The sequence below is a fragment of the Phalacrocorax carbo genome, chromosome 10, assembly GCF_963921805.1.
Source record: "Phalacrocorax carbo chromosome 10, bPhaCar2.1, whole genome shotgun sequence".
Classification (NCBI taxonomy): domain Eukaryota; kingdom Metazoa; phylum Chordata; class Aves; order Suliformes; family Phalacrocoracidae; genus Phalacrocorax; species Phalacrocorax carbo.
In genome coordinates, this window is record NC_087522.1 from 188,968 (window position 1) to 206,896 (window position 17,929).

The window sequence follows — 17,929 nt, forward strand, 5'->3', positions numbered from 1 at the left end:
TTGTTTCAACATCTCAGTATGTCTTTTCAGTAACTTTACATGCTTGCTTTTTTTTTTATTATTTACTCTGATAGACAGTCCTAAGCAACAGACAATGTTTTGGCACTTTATGACCAGAACTGTACCATGCAAGTTCAGATAACTGCTTCAGCAATGCTGTCTACCTTCATTCTCACCACTTGATGTACTGGCGGAACCAAACAGAATTGCAACAGACAAAGAAAAAAATAGTCAAATTGGAAATCAATCAGAAATACATGTTGTCTGGCCCTTAGATGTCTGGCCCTCAGAGACTCATCAGCACTAGTATCCCAGTTCACTTTTTCATGCGCCTGCCAGTTTGATACAGTGAAAGTGCCACTGTTAGCAGCTGTTTTCTGTACATTTAACTAGCTTGCTCTCTTGAGTTTCCAGCATCCAACTGGAACTTACTTAAACCTAAACTTCAGCAACTGCAGTAGAATTGGAGATACTGAGGCCAACTCATAGCATTACCTTCATATATACAAGTTGTTCAAGTCGCAGCAAGATTTTCACCTCTTAACCCTCCTCCACTAGAGAGATTAAATGCTGGCCCTACTGGACTAGAATTGGGTGTCACAGCAGCAGTTTTAGTGGTACAAATATTCCATTTCCCTTTAAAAAGGAAAAAAAGCCAAAGTAAAATAATTTGACAGGGCCTCTTTAACTTGATTTCTCAATTACTCACTTTCCCACCCCAAGCACGTGAAGTCTTTGCCAAATCAGCTGTTGTAACAAGCATTTCTAGATAGTGACAAGAAAGCACTCCTACACAATTTTTGAAGGACTAAGACGAATTTGAGTGTGTTAGCTATTCTAATTTGGGGGAATGCTTTTATGTTATAAGGCTATCATAATCAAATACAGACAAGCACAACAGATCTGGGAACAGAGCTGTATCACACTTAGAATAACTTAAGTCTCCAGCAGTAGCCATTTAATAACAAAAGTACTGAAGAAGCGACAGCCCAGATGGAACAAAGCCTTTCACACTTCATTAGTTTTGCAGAATGATTTTGACTAAAAAAAATACAATAAAAAGAGCAGTGAAAGTTTAATAGAGGGCATATCAGCTTGACATACATGAAAATAACTTACATAATTTAACTGATTTCCTTTACAGAAGGAAACTGTAATTGCATAGAGCATGTCCTTTTCCTAAAAGCTATATACATTGACATATGGAAGAAGGCACAGAAGTATTTCTGATAAACAAGTACCATTTAAAATCCCCAGTTGCTGTAGGTACCCTTGCATTCCTTGGACAGTTTCTATTATTGTTTGTATTAGTCTAATGCTTGTGTTATTATATGTTAACATGGTCACACCAGTATGTTGATCCCATTATGCACAGTAAGCAATTGGTCTCTAGCTAGTCAGAGTTCTGTAACCTGTTTAAGGAACTGATTAAAGGTGAATAGCTGCAATTACCACTCAGGGCACAAAGAAGGGCTGCATTCATGTTGGGGATGGGAAAAGAAATGAAGGCAATATCTAAACAGAAGGTAAGTGCAGCATCACAGGCCTTAAAAACAGGACTTGCACTGAATTGTGTTCAGAGCCATTTAAATGGCAGTCTTTTAATAATTTTAATGAAGATAAATGAAACAAAGCCCTTTATATAAACAGTTTATTTACTCTAAACAGCAACACAGACAGAACGCCATATAAACACAAAGGAAGTGATGCAGAATAAGGATGCTGGCTGACTTTGGATCTCAGAGGTTCTTAAGCAATAACAACCTAGTTTCTGAAAGATAGAAAAACAAATTCAGGGAGGGAAGGGGGTGGAGGGCATGATTTTTTTTTTTTTTCATACAGCCAGCTAGAGGCTAAATATAGTTCTAACATTTTAAAGCATGCCTGCATCAGATAGCAAAGTAACTAGAGATACTAGTGAATTTATAGAAGTATAAAAGTTTATAATTTTACAGCAGTTGAAATACTGACATCAATATTAAAATAAAAGCAAGTTTTACATAACAATCAAAAATACAAAAGACTGAAGGAAGAGACCCTGTATGAAAAAACTGGGGGCAATTCAGCAAATTTAGAACTGTATACAAGTGGCGAATATGGAAAATGGCACACATACAACCCCCTCCCCTAAGTGGATATTAATTGTACATAGCAACATTAGATTTTGCAAAAGTTTTGTAAACAAGTTCTTGCCAGACCAATCCCTTCCTTTTTAAGATGCTGCATGACAGATGCTTATGATGGTGCAAACTTCTTGGCTTGTGCTCGAACCCTCTTTTCATATTCCACTCTGTTTTGGCTGAATAGAAGAGAGAGAAAGGGTAATTACAGCTTGAGAAATCAGAGGCCATAGAGTTATTGTTCTTCTCTTTAATATGAAGCTAAGTCATTGCTGAAGGCAAAACCGCTAGATAGGAATTCACCGAACACTACAATATATTAAAGGCTTTTCTTGACGATTACCCTGATAATTTCCTGTGGAGGGAAGTAAGGTACTGTTTCACTAGTTACTTCCCAAACTTCATCTGTTGTCAAATGATTGTACTATCTGACTTCATACCATACCAGTCTCTATAAACAGGTTCGTCCCTGCTCTCTCTCAAGGCCAGCTGTACCTTACATGCAAGCATTCTTGTTCATCTGAACATGTTTTCCACTCCCCATGTTAAGACCTGAGGTCATTCACACTAAATTCCAGTATCATAACAGCACAAAGTGTTTGATGAGAGCAGTTCACTAACAGTTGGTGGACTTCATATGATTTTAAAGTATCATCATTACTGCTTTGGGGAGACAGGAGAAGTGCTCTTTAAGAAATGGGAAAATAATAATGGTATGGTAGTTTCAGCCTTTATCTCTGCAGACCCTGACTCACAATGTTAGCTTCATCCTCACCTTCAGCTGAGAAAAAACTAGCTCAATATTTTGATAAAAACACTATAGTTCACCAAGTCTAGCATCCTTGCTACAGACTGATCAAACAAGCAAGTACTACTTCAAGGAATTATGACCAGCCATTAAGCCTCAGACTTAACACATAAAAGGGCAAGTTTGTAGTTTTCTATTCTTGGGCCAACAAGGGATGGTAGTAGCTTAGTAGAGCATCCATTTACATTCAACACCATATGTTGTATTAGCTGTCAGAAGTGTCAGTCAAGAGCTAAACAAAAATTCGTTACCATTACTCTTGTGCCAAAGGTAGCTTACAGTGACTAGGTTTTGCAGACAGCTTTGCAGTAAACTTAACTTACTTTCAGCTATGAAGGCTTGCTGCGGTAAAAAAAAAAAAAAAAAAGGCAGCAAATTATATCCTCAGAAGTTGACAGTTTGGGGGGGAAGAAGAAATGAAGCCAACTTTGGTCACATCCAATGAACAATCACCAAACAGACTGAAAATAGTTTCTTCTCATAAAAGAAATTTACAACCTACATTCTAAAATTTTTGTTTAAGTTATATTGCACTGTCACATGAGAACACAACCTAGCTCTTAAGTCTCACACCCTCAGAATCCACACAAGAGAATGCCTGCCATAGTAGACTCTGCATGCCTAGAGCAGATAAGAGGAAGTAGGTTAGCACATTAGGAGTGCTAGAGTTACAGAGCAACAGTACCAAAGCAATCCTGAGAAGGAGAACAAGTATTCTTGTTTTGATTACAAAAGTTTAAGTTTAACTTGACTAAAAGACATCTATTTAAACAACACTGAATCTTCCGAGTATTTACCAACTATATGAAATTACAGATGCATACAAAACCTGCTCTGTTGAGCTGCTTCCACGAGTTTACTCATTTAGTAAGAGACCCACTCTCAGACTGCAGAAATATAGTAACCCATCTGAAACACTATGCACGTCCAAAAGACATGAAGAGGATAAATGGGAGACTACATATACTTGAAGTAACAAAAACCATGTAATAGTTTATTCTCAATAGATTTTTTTCTAGAAGCACAATAAAGCAGAAACGACTAGCAAAGACTTTTTGTACATGCATGTGTGTGAGAGGCAATAAAAATAAAACATACAGCCTACTAATACATGTATAGAAGTATATAGAATTATATTACTTGTGCCTCATACTACCTGAGAGTGTCCTTTTTTTTTTTTTTTTTTTTTACAAAATAAATAAAAAAAAAGGGCGGGGGCAGGCCAGGGAAGGCCCACTTCATCACTACTGGCTCCGGAAGGTGCTGTCTACAACTGTGGCCACCTAACTCTCCTCCATGCACACTCAGTCCCATTACGTCTTCAGCAGATACTTAAAAAATAACATTGAGTGAAGCCTTTCATTAAACCCAAGATGCACTACCCATCCCCGTTTCCTTTGCACTAGGATTCTTTAACAGACATTTTTGACACAGCTTGCACATGAAGTCTCATGAAATGCCATTTTTCAGACTTGGCACTCTCCTGGAGACTTTTCTTCTGTCCAGAACAGTAATTCCACATTTCCATCTTGGTCATTATTTCAGTAGCTGTCAGTGCCAAAAGCATTTGTTTAAAGTGTTTTACTTCCCTAAAGATTATAATTCAGCCATCCATTTTTTTAATGGTGGAAAAGTTTTAAGGTTAAGCCTAAACAAAACAAAAGGAGTATTTTAACTTAAACTGTCACCTTTCCTAACTACTGCAAACTCCATTTTGCTAAAGCTACAAGCTTTCTGTACTTTTTAACCTATTCTTTTGGAAGATCTAATTTTCAAAAAACACTGCATATTCCCTATGGCAAGCACAAAAGCTCTCCTTTATCCTTCAGGCACAAGTACTTACACGTACCCACTACTGGACATAAATTACTCCTATACTGATGAATGGGACTTGTCACCTAATTCAGTCTCCTCTATTACTGGTCTCATGAAATCATTACGCCTCATCCTACTACTCAGAACCCTTTCCCCTAAAGGCTATGTTGGGATAGAACCAGGATGAGAATCATGGTCTAACTGAAGGAGTCTTCACACTTCATTGCTGTTGCGATGCTACTAAAAGCTCCACTAGCCTATTAACCATGAAGTTACTGTCTTTTTCAAGTTTAGCACACGCTAGGCATCTCCACAGTATACTGCCACAAAGCTAAGAAAATTCCCCTGATCATTCCTAAAAACATTTGCATGTTATAGTGTAAGAAACAGACAGCTGTAGGCAATATGACAGCCTTCAAGCTAATGTGCAAAGATACTTACCAGTAAATTGTGTAAGCCTCTGCTTGAGCTGGGTCTTGAATATTTGGTTCATTTAGAAGTTCTTGTATTCCTAACAAGATCTGTGGAGGAAGGAATAGAAGTAAAATAGGCATGGATATTACTAAGAGACATTCATTAAAAAACCCTTAGAAACCAACTGTAGAAACACACAGTGATTATCTTACATTCACATAAGATAAGCAAGCAAAGTAACTAAAAGGGCTAAGAATATGTCTAAGTGTAATTAATTACCTGTTTAATTGTGATTGCTGGCCTCCAGTCTTTATCCTCCTCTAAGATGGAGAGACACACTGTGCCTGAAGGATACACATTTGGGTGGAATAATGGTGGTTCAAATTTACCTGATAAAGAAAAGAGAGTTACTTGCATGCAGCGCTAAGACTAAGACCAGAGAGTTGGTTTAGATCAGTGGGGAAAAAAAGCCCAACACCCCACCCCACCAAAAAAAAACAAAACAAAAAACCCGACACGAAACCCAAAACAACTGGCCAAAGACACCCCTGCCCCTCAAAAATCCCCACACAGGTTTCTGGAACTACTATTACTGGTTTTCTTCTTGGCTTAGCCTGCACCTAAAGCAGGAACTCCATTACATCTGTGATATCAATCCAGACAGTGTAACACTATCACTGTGTCCAGTGATCTTTTGGTTTAGAAATGGAAACTGACAAAATAGCTCCTAGCTGCTTTGTAATAGAGAGTTTTTTAAACCAATCCTGTCTTTAGAGTCTCACATACTACTATATAAAGGAAAGATACTGCCCTTCACTCTCCTTCTCTCCTCACTTTAAAACACTGAGAGTTCCATTCAAAGATGATTAAGTTTCTACCTTTTTTTAAGTTTCACTTTTCCTTTATGAATAATCAAGATGCACTGAATAAGAGGAACCAAGTCTCAGTTGCAAAACTGACTGAATGAGTAGCTTTGTGCCATTCTCCTGCCACTCAATCTATATTCTGGCATTTCTGGAATCTTTACAGAACTTAAATGCAACAGCCACCATCTTGAGTAATGTAATGAACACCTGTCTAGCATTATATGAAATATCTACATGTTAGTACAGTTTTCTAATCCATCTGACATCACAAGCATGTCTTGCTTCTGAGCTGCTCAATGAAGTTCAGTAGGAACTCAGAAGCTACATTGGTAAGAAGTCTTACAGACACATATACATCTTATTTTAAGGCATGACAGTTCATTTAACACTTGCAGGATGTGCTAGTTGGCATTTCTTAAGATACTAATGTTAAATATTTTCTAGTTTCCTCTGGTGTCACATGTATGTAGGTGGTAACAAACAAAAGGAGTAGCCAAGACAACCAATACAGCTGAAATACTAAAATGAAATGACCAATGAACCGCTGTCAAGAGCCATCTGTAATCACTGTCATTGATTTGAGACAGTAGCCAATTCAAGAACCAAGAAACTAGGCAGGACAATAGATGTTTTCAGATTTTAAAGTAGTTAAGTTTGAGATGGTATAAGGAAAATCCTAAAACTTAACAAGGAAACTAAGTATCTGAAGATATCGTTGTACACAGTACTAGTAAAAGAACTGATCTATGATTTAGAGTGAGTTGTTGAAAAGATTTGACAGAATTTTTATTTGTTTTCCCAAGTGTTTTGCCTTTTGAGTTCTTGGCTTAGAAGACCAGCTTCACAGTAAGAACACACAAAGGGGTTTGGTCTAGCCATGCCTACCTACTAGTTTCCAAAGAGCACTGAGTAAGTAGTTAATACTTCAAATGGTGCTTTTGCCAAACTTTGAGGAAACCCACAGGGCAGTCCCCCTCCCCTCCTAATTTTGTTATATTGAGCACTTAAGTCATTTCATCACAACTTTGTAAATGGAAAGTGGTAGTAGGAAAAAAAGCAACTTTCCTTTAAAAAAACTGTAAGAAAGTAATAACCATTCATAGAACCTCAAGTGATCAGGTTAACGTTGTTCTAATAAACCCATGAGTTTTAGTCATTTCACTTACATTTTGGGGGTGAAGAAGGGTAATCATCCTTGAAAAGCATCCGTAGTTTAAATAAGCCTCCTTCCCATGGTGTCTACAAAAAATTAAGGTAGAGTTTAGATTACAGAAAGGAAAAAAAACACTTGTGGAAAAAAGCTTATCCAGAATACAGCTCTCAGGCAAAGCACGAGACATCCTTCTGCTACACAGTAGAAAATAGCTGTCCCACACTGTAGCATGCTGTCTAGACCAAGACAAGTTATCCTACCTATAAGTAGTTGAAGAAAACCCTGCTTCTCCACTTCATTACAGCTAATAAGTGGTGCCAATTCATCAGTAGTCAGGATCATCACTGACAATTCCATATACAACTAAAATTTTCACAGTACATAGATGAACAGAAAACTTCTAAAGTTTTACATGCTACACATGCAATGAGGAAGGACCCATTATACACCCACTTAAAATAATTCTAAGAAGACAGGTTATAGATATACTCCTTAAGCACATGGATGTAAATGGTTTCTATTTTGCCTCACAAGAATGTGCCTAAGAAAACCACAAATGAACAAAAAATTTGGACAGTACTGCAGTATCGCTACAGTTAATACGAGGTTCACTAAACTAACCCTGCCTGCATGTGGTAGCAAGTAGCCTCACAGATTACACCTTTTTTGTAACAGAAATTCTAAGCAGCTTTTTAACCTCATCAGAAAGCGGGAAGAGCACTGACAAGAACAGTTCCCACGCTACAGAGCAGACCAAGTAAGACAGCACTACTCAGAAGGGTGATATAAACAAGGAAAAAACATCTAGCAAAGAACCAAAAGCCTGTCTCAAATATATACTTCCTTGTCATCTTACTTAGAAATAAGTTAAAAAGCCAATCTTCTGACAAACTGATTTCTGGTAAGAAGTGTAGAAATACAGAAAAGTTTATTATATATGTAAAATTCAGACCACTTCTCTGCAGCTTGACCTTGATATGGAAATACTGCAAGGGAAGCAAGTGGAGTAAAGGTGGCCTTACATCTTATCAGCATAAATGATCAAATCTTATCCTCAGGAAGAGACAGGTATCCTTGAAGGCCACCTTAGGACGAAATACATAATTCTTTCCTACCTGAATTATGTGATTTTTAGCAGAAGGAAAAAGAAAAAAAGGAAAGAAAAACCCACCAACAGCCCCCCCAAGCACACCCGTTGGCAAAGTCTCAAGCTAGAATAGGAAAAAAACACGCTATAGAATACTAAGATTACCATATTTTAAAAAGCAAATTAGTTTGATTACATTTGCTATAGTGTATTTAAAGAACTTGTTCTGAACAGCTGTAGTTGGTTGTCAACAAATAGAAATATCTGTTCTCCATACTATCTTAGAGGGGACAAACTTGTCCATTTTAGAAGAGAGGAACCTTTTGATAGAATAAACTTTTCCTATTTTGTTTGCTTTCAGTCACAGACAAAGACAAATAGCTTTTAATAATTTCTTCAAGTCGAACACCAGAACAGTCAACAAAAGTTTTTCCTGTCTTTCTCATGGAGCAACATACCTTACAGATGAAAGATAGCAGACACTCAAAAGCCTTACTAAGAAAATAGTATGACAGCAGTATCATATAGATTGTACTGCATTACTGGACAGGTTGCAGATGTTCTTCAAGTCAAATTCTAGGTAGCTAAGAAGTGATTTGCTGTCAAAAAAGTGACTGGAGATATCCAACCAAGGACTAACACCAGTTCACTTCTGCTTTCTTGTCAGCCACATCAATTTTGGTGGTTTCAACTACTCATCTGTCTTAAGGGAAGCAGCTGCAGTACAGTGTGCCTCCAAACACAAAGGCAATAGAGAGCAACTGGTTGGTCTGGTAGAGATGACCAAGGCACGCTGTTTATTGTTAAAGAGAAGGCATTTTTACTCAAGTAAAAACCCTGATTTTTTTAAAATAAATCTTTACCAGAAATTACATGAGCATAACTTATCTTTTCCTGATGTGATGCATTTTCTAGGAGGCAAGAAGGTGGCTTTAAGGGTCTTGTTCACTCCATTTTGTGGTTTACAAAACGTTAAAGCAGTAGCACGAAGAATTTGTGTGGCATGAAGATTCTACCTAAGTATTTAAAAGCTGACATCTTGATTAGGTACATAACTGGCTATTAAAAGGGATAACCTTGTTTTGGGAGAACACAAGGGGGCCAGTTTTTCCTTACACTGTTAAATTATTTTTAAGAACTTTATCTTTAAGAACTAACTTTAGCTGTGCAAACACCGAAGTACTGAGCTAAGCTGTAACCATAACAGCAGTGCCACATTCAGCATTAAACTGAGCCAGTAGTATAGAATCTGCAGGTTTTGCCTATGCACTTTGTCTTCTCAGAATCTAAGAAACAAGACCTTAAGGGGACTAATCAAGTTGGCAAGAGGTAGCAGAACACACAAAGCAACAAATGAAGTCCCACATCCAATGCAAAACACTGAAGACCCAAAAGAATGAAACCCACCATTAACAGTATTCTCAGAAAAAACTGCATCCAATGAATTCAAGAATAATCTCTCCATGCTAAGTAACGTCTTGAAAAATACAAGATTCTGCCCAGAATGAGATGTTATAATGGTAGTGTACAAAAAAATATAAAATCAATGAAGTTTCATGTATTAATGATTAATTCCACCTGAAAGTTTGTGTTTGTCCTATCCCCTAGAACCAAATCAAGCTGATAAAAATAAACAATTCTGGTCTCTACACACTTTTTCCTCTCCTTTGTTATTTTAAGGAAAAGGACACAGAAGCACAAGTGAAAGCAGAGAAAAATAAACTATGTTAGAGTTCTATTCTTCTGGCCCTAATACAAAAAGAGAAAATTCCATAAAACAGAAGGCAATGAGATTCCATGTTGATAACACAGAATTATTTTCCATTAAATCCAAAAAGCTAAAAACAGTGCTACTGCACTTCTCTAGAACTATAGGGTCTATTCTGTAGACAAAAAAGGGTACCAGCAGTTAATCAACAGAGGCAACATTTCGGTAGCATTAATTTTCAAGCTTTACAGCTTAAACCAGCGTTTAAGTAAGAACAGAAGTCACAATAAACCCTGGCATGAAGCAGGAGACAGCCTCAAGTTTGCTCAAGGCAGGATTTTTACATACTCCTCTGAAAACTTTTACTCTTAAGGTGTTCAGTGCCAACAGCTGAACAGGCTCATTGTTTATTTTGTCCAATATCGTCTTAGCCCACTCCACCTGGTTTCTAAAGTAGCAGCAGTGTCCAAGCTGTAAAACTATGTGTAAGTTATACTCTCAGTTGTCAGTGTAGTGCATGAGAAGGCTTATGTTACTTTCCATCGTAAGTGAAACGTTAGGACAACAGGAAGTCTTACCCCTTTCTTTCCTGGAATAGCACACTCCCAGTTCATTAGATTCATTGTACCATCTGGATTTTTTGTAGGTACTGCTACAAATCCCTGAATTGAAGCAAAAAGCCAAAGGGTGAGCATTTCAGAAGATGTATTTGGAATACTTCATGACATATTTTATCTTTACAGAGAGTTATTTCTTTTTGTACTACATAGTTTTAAGCAGCTTTTTTCTTAAGAAAAAGTTTTTTAAAAAATCACCTCAGGGTAAAGACAAGCAAACAACCAGAACACCAAAATAACTGCAGAGTTAGAAGTTTGACAGTTCTCATACTTACAAATGGATGATCTTTTCTCCAGGCTTTTCTCTCCTGTGCAAGTCTGCTAAGAGCTATGCCAGACATATTCAGAGTCCCTCTAAAACAAAAATAATTGCTTTTAGTATAAACGTTTACTTATAGTGTAAACACACATTCTATTACCTGTTTATAAGCCCTGCTCACTCAGGAAATATTTTGGCCTCCAGTTAAAATCAGGAATAACAGTTTCCCCATGTCAACAACCTCTTAGTACTGGACTTGACTTACAAAATACTATCCCCACCTTGTGTTTTATATTTGAACTACATCTTAGAAACTACTGTAACAGTACCTTGACAACCAAAACACTACTAGAAGTGGGAAAAGTGCTCAGACCTCCTACTTGTGCGACTGACAAACACCTGTTTGTCTCCTTACTATGCCACAAAAGGTATGGCTTTCTTCTGTCAGCGTACACCCGTACCGCTCCTGTTTCTGGCAAACAGGGGAATAAGAAATGTTATTTTTAGACTGTAAATTCCTGTCGATAGCCAGTATGCTACATAAAAGCAACACAGGCACAGAACTTAATCGAATCACCTCAGTTTTGCAGTGATGCTGTTCCACAACTTCTAGACAGCAGCATGAGCAGACAGCAATACAGAACTGAGCTAAGGAAGAGCCAGTGGCCCACTCCTTCCACAGTGCAGGTTTTCAATTCCAGTATAAACTGAATGATCTTTCTGCACCTTCACTGCCTTAGCAACAGCCAAGCATGGTGACTGAAACTGCAGAAGAAACATGTAAAGCACAGGTCACTACTGCATATGATGCAAGAACAGTTCTAGACATAATGGTTGCAACAGAGTGGTACTTTCAAACTCGGGACGATTCTCCATTCACCCAGAACAGTAGTCAAAGCTAGAGTTTATTTTTCATTCTCAAACTGTATTTTAACTCAGGGTTTCATTAGCCACGTGGTCAAAAGAAACTCCAGTGAAGGTTTTTAATCCTCCTCCCTACTGCACGTCTACCCATTTTAAGTAAGAGCTGATACTTGGCAGTTGGAGAAGTCAGGCCAATTTGTTCTCAACTCCACACGCAACTAACAAGCCTTTATGACAGCCAGGAGAGTAGAGTTCTTCCACTAAACAAGCCCACAGAATTAAAAAAAGGAGTGTTACCACTCTATTAAAACAAACAATTAAACACTGGTTAAGAATTATGCAAAATTCACATTCTATTAATAGGCAGATTACTTGTAAGAGTATTGCAGTCTACTACTATAACCGTATGAATTGTAGCTCACAAAGTTCATAGAATCATTAAGGTTGGAAAAGACCTCCAAAATCATCACTTCCAACCATTACCCCAACACCCCCAGGCCTCCTAAACCATGTGCTGAAGTGCCACGTCTACATGTTTTTTGAATACCCAAAGGGACGGTGACTCCACCACCTCTCTGGGCAGCCTGTTCCAATGCTTGACCACTCTCAGTGAAGAAATTTTTCTTAATATCCAATCTAAACCTCCCCCGATGCAGCTCGAGGCCGTTTCCTCTTGTCCTATCACTAGTGGCTTCGGAGAAGAGACTGACACCCACTAAGGTCTCCCATCAGCCTCCTCTTTTCCAGGCTAAACAACCCCAGTTCCTTCAGCCACTCCTCGTAAGACCTGGTCTCCAAGATCCTTGTTTTAAAAATCTAACACATTCATCACAGAATCAGAATCACAGAATTGTGGGGGTTGGAAGGGCCCTCTGGAGCTCACCCCATCCCACCCCCGCTGGAGCAGGCACCCCCAGAGCAGGGGCACAGGGCCGCGTCCAGGCGGGGTGTGAATGTCTCCAGGGAAGGGACCCCACAGCCTCTCTGGGCAGCCTGTGCCCCTGCTCTGGCACCTGCACAGGGAAGGGGTTTGTCCTCATGTTCAGGGGGAGCTTCCCGTGTTCCAGCTTGTGCCCGTGGCCCCTTGTCCTGTCACTGGGCACCGCTGAAATGAGTCTGGCCCCATCCCCCTGACACCCGCCCTTCAGATATTTATAAGCATTGATGAGATCCCCCCTCAGCCTTCTCTTCTCCAGGCTGAACAGACCCAGGCCTCTCAGCCTTTCCTCACAAGGGAGAAGCTCCAGGCCCCTGATCATCTTGGCAGCTCTGCGCTGGACTCCCTCCAGTAGTTCCCTGTCCTTCTTGAACTGGGGGGGCCCAGAACTGGACACAGCATTGCAGATGTGGCCTCACTGGGGCAGAGCAGCAGGGGAGGATAACCTCCCTCGCCCTGCTGGCCACACTCCTTTTAATGCACCCCAGGACACCGTTGGCTCCCTTGGCCACAAGGGCACGGTGCTGGCTCATGCTATGCCCTTCACCATGATGTTCATGCTGATAAGATTTACCAGGCACTGGCCTATTCCATGTAAGGTACGTAGATATGCTCATCTCATGTTCACCTGCTATAACCTTTAAAGATTAGAAGACAGCACACTTCCAATTTAAGTATTTACACATCATCAAAAGTGTCTTAGCAGTTCACATATATTAACTGCATGTGTTTAGAAGCTCCAGATCAAGAGTTTTATGCAGTTCCTAGGACAGCTGGTATTTCAAATCCCTCATTCTAACTTTTTTTCAAAGTTAGTTTTACATGGATGACCATAATCCATAATTTCAACTTTAAACTAGCAATTAAACTGATGTCAGATAAAGCTTTTTAAAAGGGACCATTAACGCTCAGTAAACATGCACACAAAAAATCCCTGTATTCAGTCCAATATTCCTCTACTATTCCCACACATGTCTGTATCCTGGTTATGACAGAAGATTTGCAGGACTGAGTCAACACAAACTGTACACATCACTTCAGATTTTAGTCTGTTCACAGGCAGAGAATGTGGAGCCACTGAAAAGACACCGTCAGAACAAAAAAAACCTCTCCCTTAACCAAATTATTCAGGGAGTAATTTTAAATATTTTGTGAGCCCATATCCTTGCAATGGATGTAAATGAACTATTGAAATATGGCAGAACTTCAGTTGTACTGTTAGTACCTGGTGGTCCACTGTAATAATACTAATGTTCCCACAATAATTTGAGAAAAATATTTGTGCTCATTAACCATTCAAATATTCTTAGATCGTTTAGCAACTTGGGTACCTTTTCTGCCACGAAAAATATTACAGGATGCTTTCAAACACATGAAATATATTCTTTGTGGCTAAAAGCCAATTAATTACATGCACCTCAAGGGAAATACCAGCTTCTCAGAGGGCATATAAACAATGTATGTCCTACAGAACATCACCAATCAAGTAACTTTTCAACAGGAAAAAAAAAACCAAACAAGTTTTCAGGCTCTGTATCCTGCTTGCTTTTGCAACTGGTTATGCACTATACTATGCCTTAGTAAATTAAAGATTTTCTTATGTACTATAAATACCTCTTCAAATCTTGAGGCATTTGACTTAGTTAAGCACTGATAGACTACGTTCAAAATTTAACTGTATATGAGAGACCACAGGCTTCATATATATGGACTCCACAGGCTTCAGTTACCCTGACAAGGGCAGACGAGCATCTAAACCTCACCACAAACTACTACCAAGTAGAGATTAGAGACAAAGAAGATTGAAAGCCCACAGAAAAAATTAAGATCTCATTAGATAAACATCCCCTCAAAAGCAAATCAATATATTACAAATTGACAATATATACTGTCTAGCAGCTCTTCAGTAAAAAAAATAACTTTAGTTCTGGAGCTTGAGATAGGACAAACAGAGACTGATCATCTCAATATACACTTTGGTCTCAGAAGTTATGCAGTAACAAGTAGGAGTGAGATACTAAGTGCATATTAAACCTGAAGATACAATATTCTTACTGGTACTTTTATCTTCTTCAATAATTTATATGCATTGTTTGTTTGGGTTTTTTTCCCCTCTCTCTGCTTTGGAATAGTAGTTTGCCCAAATATCTGTATGTTATGTTTAGGTCTTGTACACTTTTGAAATACTTCACAAACACAAGACACCTCTACTAATGTGAAATAGTTAAAACTAAAAGAAACACCAAAATATAACAAACCAACACACACCAAAAAAAAGCCCCAACCACCACACAGCCCCCACCAAAACCACAAAAAAAGCCCCAAAAACCCCAGTTCTTAGGGCTTTTATTTTTTTAAATATCACATCTGTTTTCTTCACCTGAGAAATTTACTGCTAACAAACAGAATTGAAGTCCCAACATATTTATGCGCTACATCACTGAAAAGAACACATACTTTTGTACCTGAGGAAATATGTGAACCCTACTTGCAGGGGCCACATAAACCTAATAGACCAGTTTTCACATCTTGTTTGGTTTTAATCCCCCCAAACACACCCTGGCATTAAGAGGTAGCACTGCCCCGTTCACTGCTATCAACTCTCTATTAGCAGAAACTTCCAAATTTACTCAGTAGCTTGCCTCTGCTGCTGTTACTACTACCTATTTTCAAAAAAAAAAAAAAAAAACACACAGAACAAAACCAACACACTAATCGTAGGCACAAACTTTGTGTTCCATTACAGATCATCTTACCCATCCATACCATCTGATGGGAAAGAGGAGGGAACCTACTTCCAAACACAAAAAGCAAGTCTTGCAAAGAAGTGCTCCCATGCCACAGGAACAGCAATCACACCCACAGTTCTGACCCATGACAAATCTCTGATTATATAACCCACACGCTCTTTAAGTGTCAAGAACTTTCAACAGTTCTTGCTAAATCCAAACAACAAAACCAAAAAATTGTTAAGATTGCTAGCCTCACGTTTTTACTTTGCAGGTTAAATAATGACATAGGAAGAAATTATCAGTTGGAGTAGTTTGCCCCAAAACTATACAAACTTTACTTTTCAGAAGGGTGGAGAAAGCCGAGGGCTGAGGTTTAACCAAAGCATGCTAACTCTGGACTGGAAGTCTGTCTCCTCCTGCCTGCGGCATTAAAACGGTAGGAGAGGCGGTACCAGCCGAACGGCTCCGACTCGCAAGAAGCACAACAAAAGGAGCCGCGAGGAGCCCTAAAAGAAATAGGTCTCGGTGCCGACCGTCCAAGTAACTCCGCTCGGAGCAGCCGCGGCAGGGCCGAGCACCGCCTGCCCCCGCCAAGGCCGCCGCTCCCGCGGGCCCCGCGAAGGGGCAGGGGCCAGCGTCCGGGGCCTGCTCAGGGCACCCCGGCGCCCACCGCGGGCTCCCAGGCAAGTAACGTCGGGGCGGGGACGGCTCCGCGCAGGCTCGATGGTACCCAGCCCTTCTCGGCAGCCTCGACCCGCGGCGACCGAGACCTCCGGGGGCGGGCCGCGGAGCCCGCCTTGGGCGGGCAGCGATGCGCTGGCGGGCCCAGCCGCGCGGCCGCGTCAGGAGCCACCAGGCCCGTACACCCCGCGTCTGTCCGTCCCCTTAAGCCACGGGCGGCGAGCGCTAGCCCGGACTCCCCTCTCCCACGGCTCGGGGCCGCCCGGGTGCCGCGCCAGGCCTCGCCGCACCAGGCCCCGCCGCCCCAGGCCCCTCACCCAGCCAGGCCTCACCGTGATCGGCCGCAGCACCCGCGCGTGTCCCGGATTGAAGCGGCAGCAAATGACCCGGATGTTCCCGGCTCAGCTCCCCCCCTTTGTTTCTGGCCCGGAGTTTCCCTCCCTCTCCCCTTCGTGCGGAGCGCGGCAGCGCCGTGTGTCCCTCAGCCCAACCCGTCCCTGCCGCTGCGCCGGCGCGGTCTGACCCTGAGCGCGATCCGTCCGCCACACTTTACGCATCCTCGCGACACAGGACCCAGAGGCGACCAGAACAATGCCTGAGCACGGAGCGCAGGAAGGAAGCCCAGCAGGGTTCTCCCAGTCCTAATCACTTCCCCGTGACCCTCGGCTCCCACAAGACCCGTCGGGAAACTGAGTGAATTTTTACCTCGGGCGCTGGGAAAGTCACCTGCGCCCTGGAAAGGCCTGGTCCCTCGGAGGGCTCTAGCGCGGGTCTGGCAGGCCGCGCCTGCCCCGGGACGCGTTCGAGCCTGGCCCAACCCCGCCCACTGTGACCAGCCGGGCCTCTGATTGGAGAATGGGGCTCTGCCCCCGGCGGGGCTTTCGCAGGTGATGGGCAGACGTGAGAGCCAGTCAGAGGGAGAGGGGGGCGCGGCGGGGCGGGACTCCTGCCGCGGGCCGGGTCAGCTCGGCACGGGTCCCGGCCGCTTCGGGGTGGTCGGACGCTGAGGGCGGCCGTGTCGGGAGGGCCGGCCCTCTCGACCGTTGGTGGCGGGCTGCAAAGCAGAGACCGGCCGCGCCTTCCTCCGGTGCAGCCTTCAGTTGTGTTCGGCCCAAATTTACTTTTTTTTTTACCTGATTTTTAGGAGGCAGCGTGCTTTACACTCTGTAGTTTTTGCTTCCCATTCGGGTTTTTTTGTTTGGTGGTTTGTTTTTTTTTTAATTTTAGTTTTGTTTTTGTTTTCTAAGCATGCCATTTTAGTAGCATGTAGGGAATGAATCACATTCTGTTCTTGTCTTTGACTTATTTTTCTAATTTTAATGACATTTCAGTCCTGAAACCTCCACTTAGCCATGCCTTGCACTGGTCTGTGTTTATGTTTCTTGAACTGTGTTCTATGTAGTATTACAGTTTCTCGGGAACTCTAGAGTTAGCTATTTCAATAAATAATCACTTAGATTTGAATCGGCCCTAATCAAAATATGTGCTGAAGTTGGAAACCCCGTTGCCCAACTTCCCACCTCATGAGAAGGCACCTGCAAGAGTGATTCACTCTGGGCACATTAAAACACACACTGGAGGAATTCCATTCCTTCATAACCCCAGGCATCTGCAATTAAATTACAACTGGTACCTAAAGCTGGCAGAATGAATTTAGGCATTGCTGGACATTTTTGTTCATGCTTTGCTCTATTTGGCTTTTAAAATTCCCACTGAAAATTTTGTTAATATTTTTTGCTTTTTGTATTCCTTCAAACATAATGTACAAAATATGGAGCTTTAAATTGTCTTTGAGAAAATGAAAGGCTGTTGCACAGGGTAAGACAATAATCTATGATTCATGTCCGTAATGGAGGGGGCGAGTTGTC

At 41.1% G+C, this 17,929-nt stretch overlaps 1 protein-coding gene across 2 annotated transcripts; it reads right to left on the reverse strand.

Annotated features, from left to right (window-relative positions):
• Window positions 1–1,634: 1,634 nt before the first annotated feature.
• On the reverse strand, window positions 1,635–16,911 carry UBE2I (ubiquitin conjugating enzyme E2 I). 2 transcript variants are annotated; one of them, XM_064461260.1, is made up of 7 exons: window positions 16,767–16,911; window positions 10,864–10,942; window positions 10,550–10,633; window positions 7,190–7,262; window positions 5,437–5,546; window positions 5,185–5,264; window positions 1,635–2,299 (listed from the first exon to the last, which is right to left on the reverse strand). In XM_064461260.1, the coding sequence occupies exons 2-7, from the start codon at window positions 10,927–10,929 to the stop codon at window positions 2,236–2,238; spliced, it is 477 nt and encodes a 158-aa protein (XP_064317330.1). In that variant the 5' UTR covers window positions 10,930–10,942; window positions 16,767–16,911; the 3' UTR covers window positions 1,635–2,235. The 2 variants fall into 2 exon arrangements, with proteins under 2 accessions (XP_064317330.1, XP_064317329.1); XM_064461259.1 differs by lacking the exon at window positions 16,767–16,911 and adding an exon at window positions 16,394–16,560.
• Between the last annotated feature and the right edge of the window lie 1,018 nt (window positions 16,912–17,929).

Bases quoted from the DNA above. Each gene is read 5' to 3' on its own strand.
- UBE2I (XM_064461260.1), bottom strand. From the start codon at position 10,929: ATGTCTGGCATAGCTCTTAGCAGACTTGCACAGGAGAGAAAAGCCTGG. The intron at 5,547-7,189 runs GTAAGTGAAATG...TTTCTTTATCAG, and splicing joins CCCTTCTTCACCCCCAAAAT to GTAAATTTGAACCACCATTA. The intron at 2,300-5,184 runs GTAAGTATCTTT...TCTTCTATTCAG, and splicing joins GAGGCTTACACAATTTACTG to CCAAAACAGAGTGGAATATG.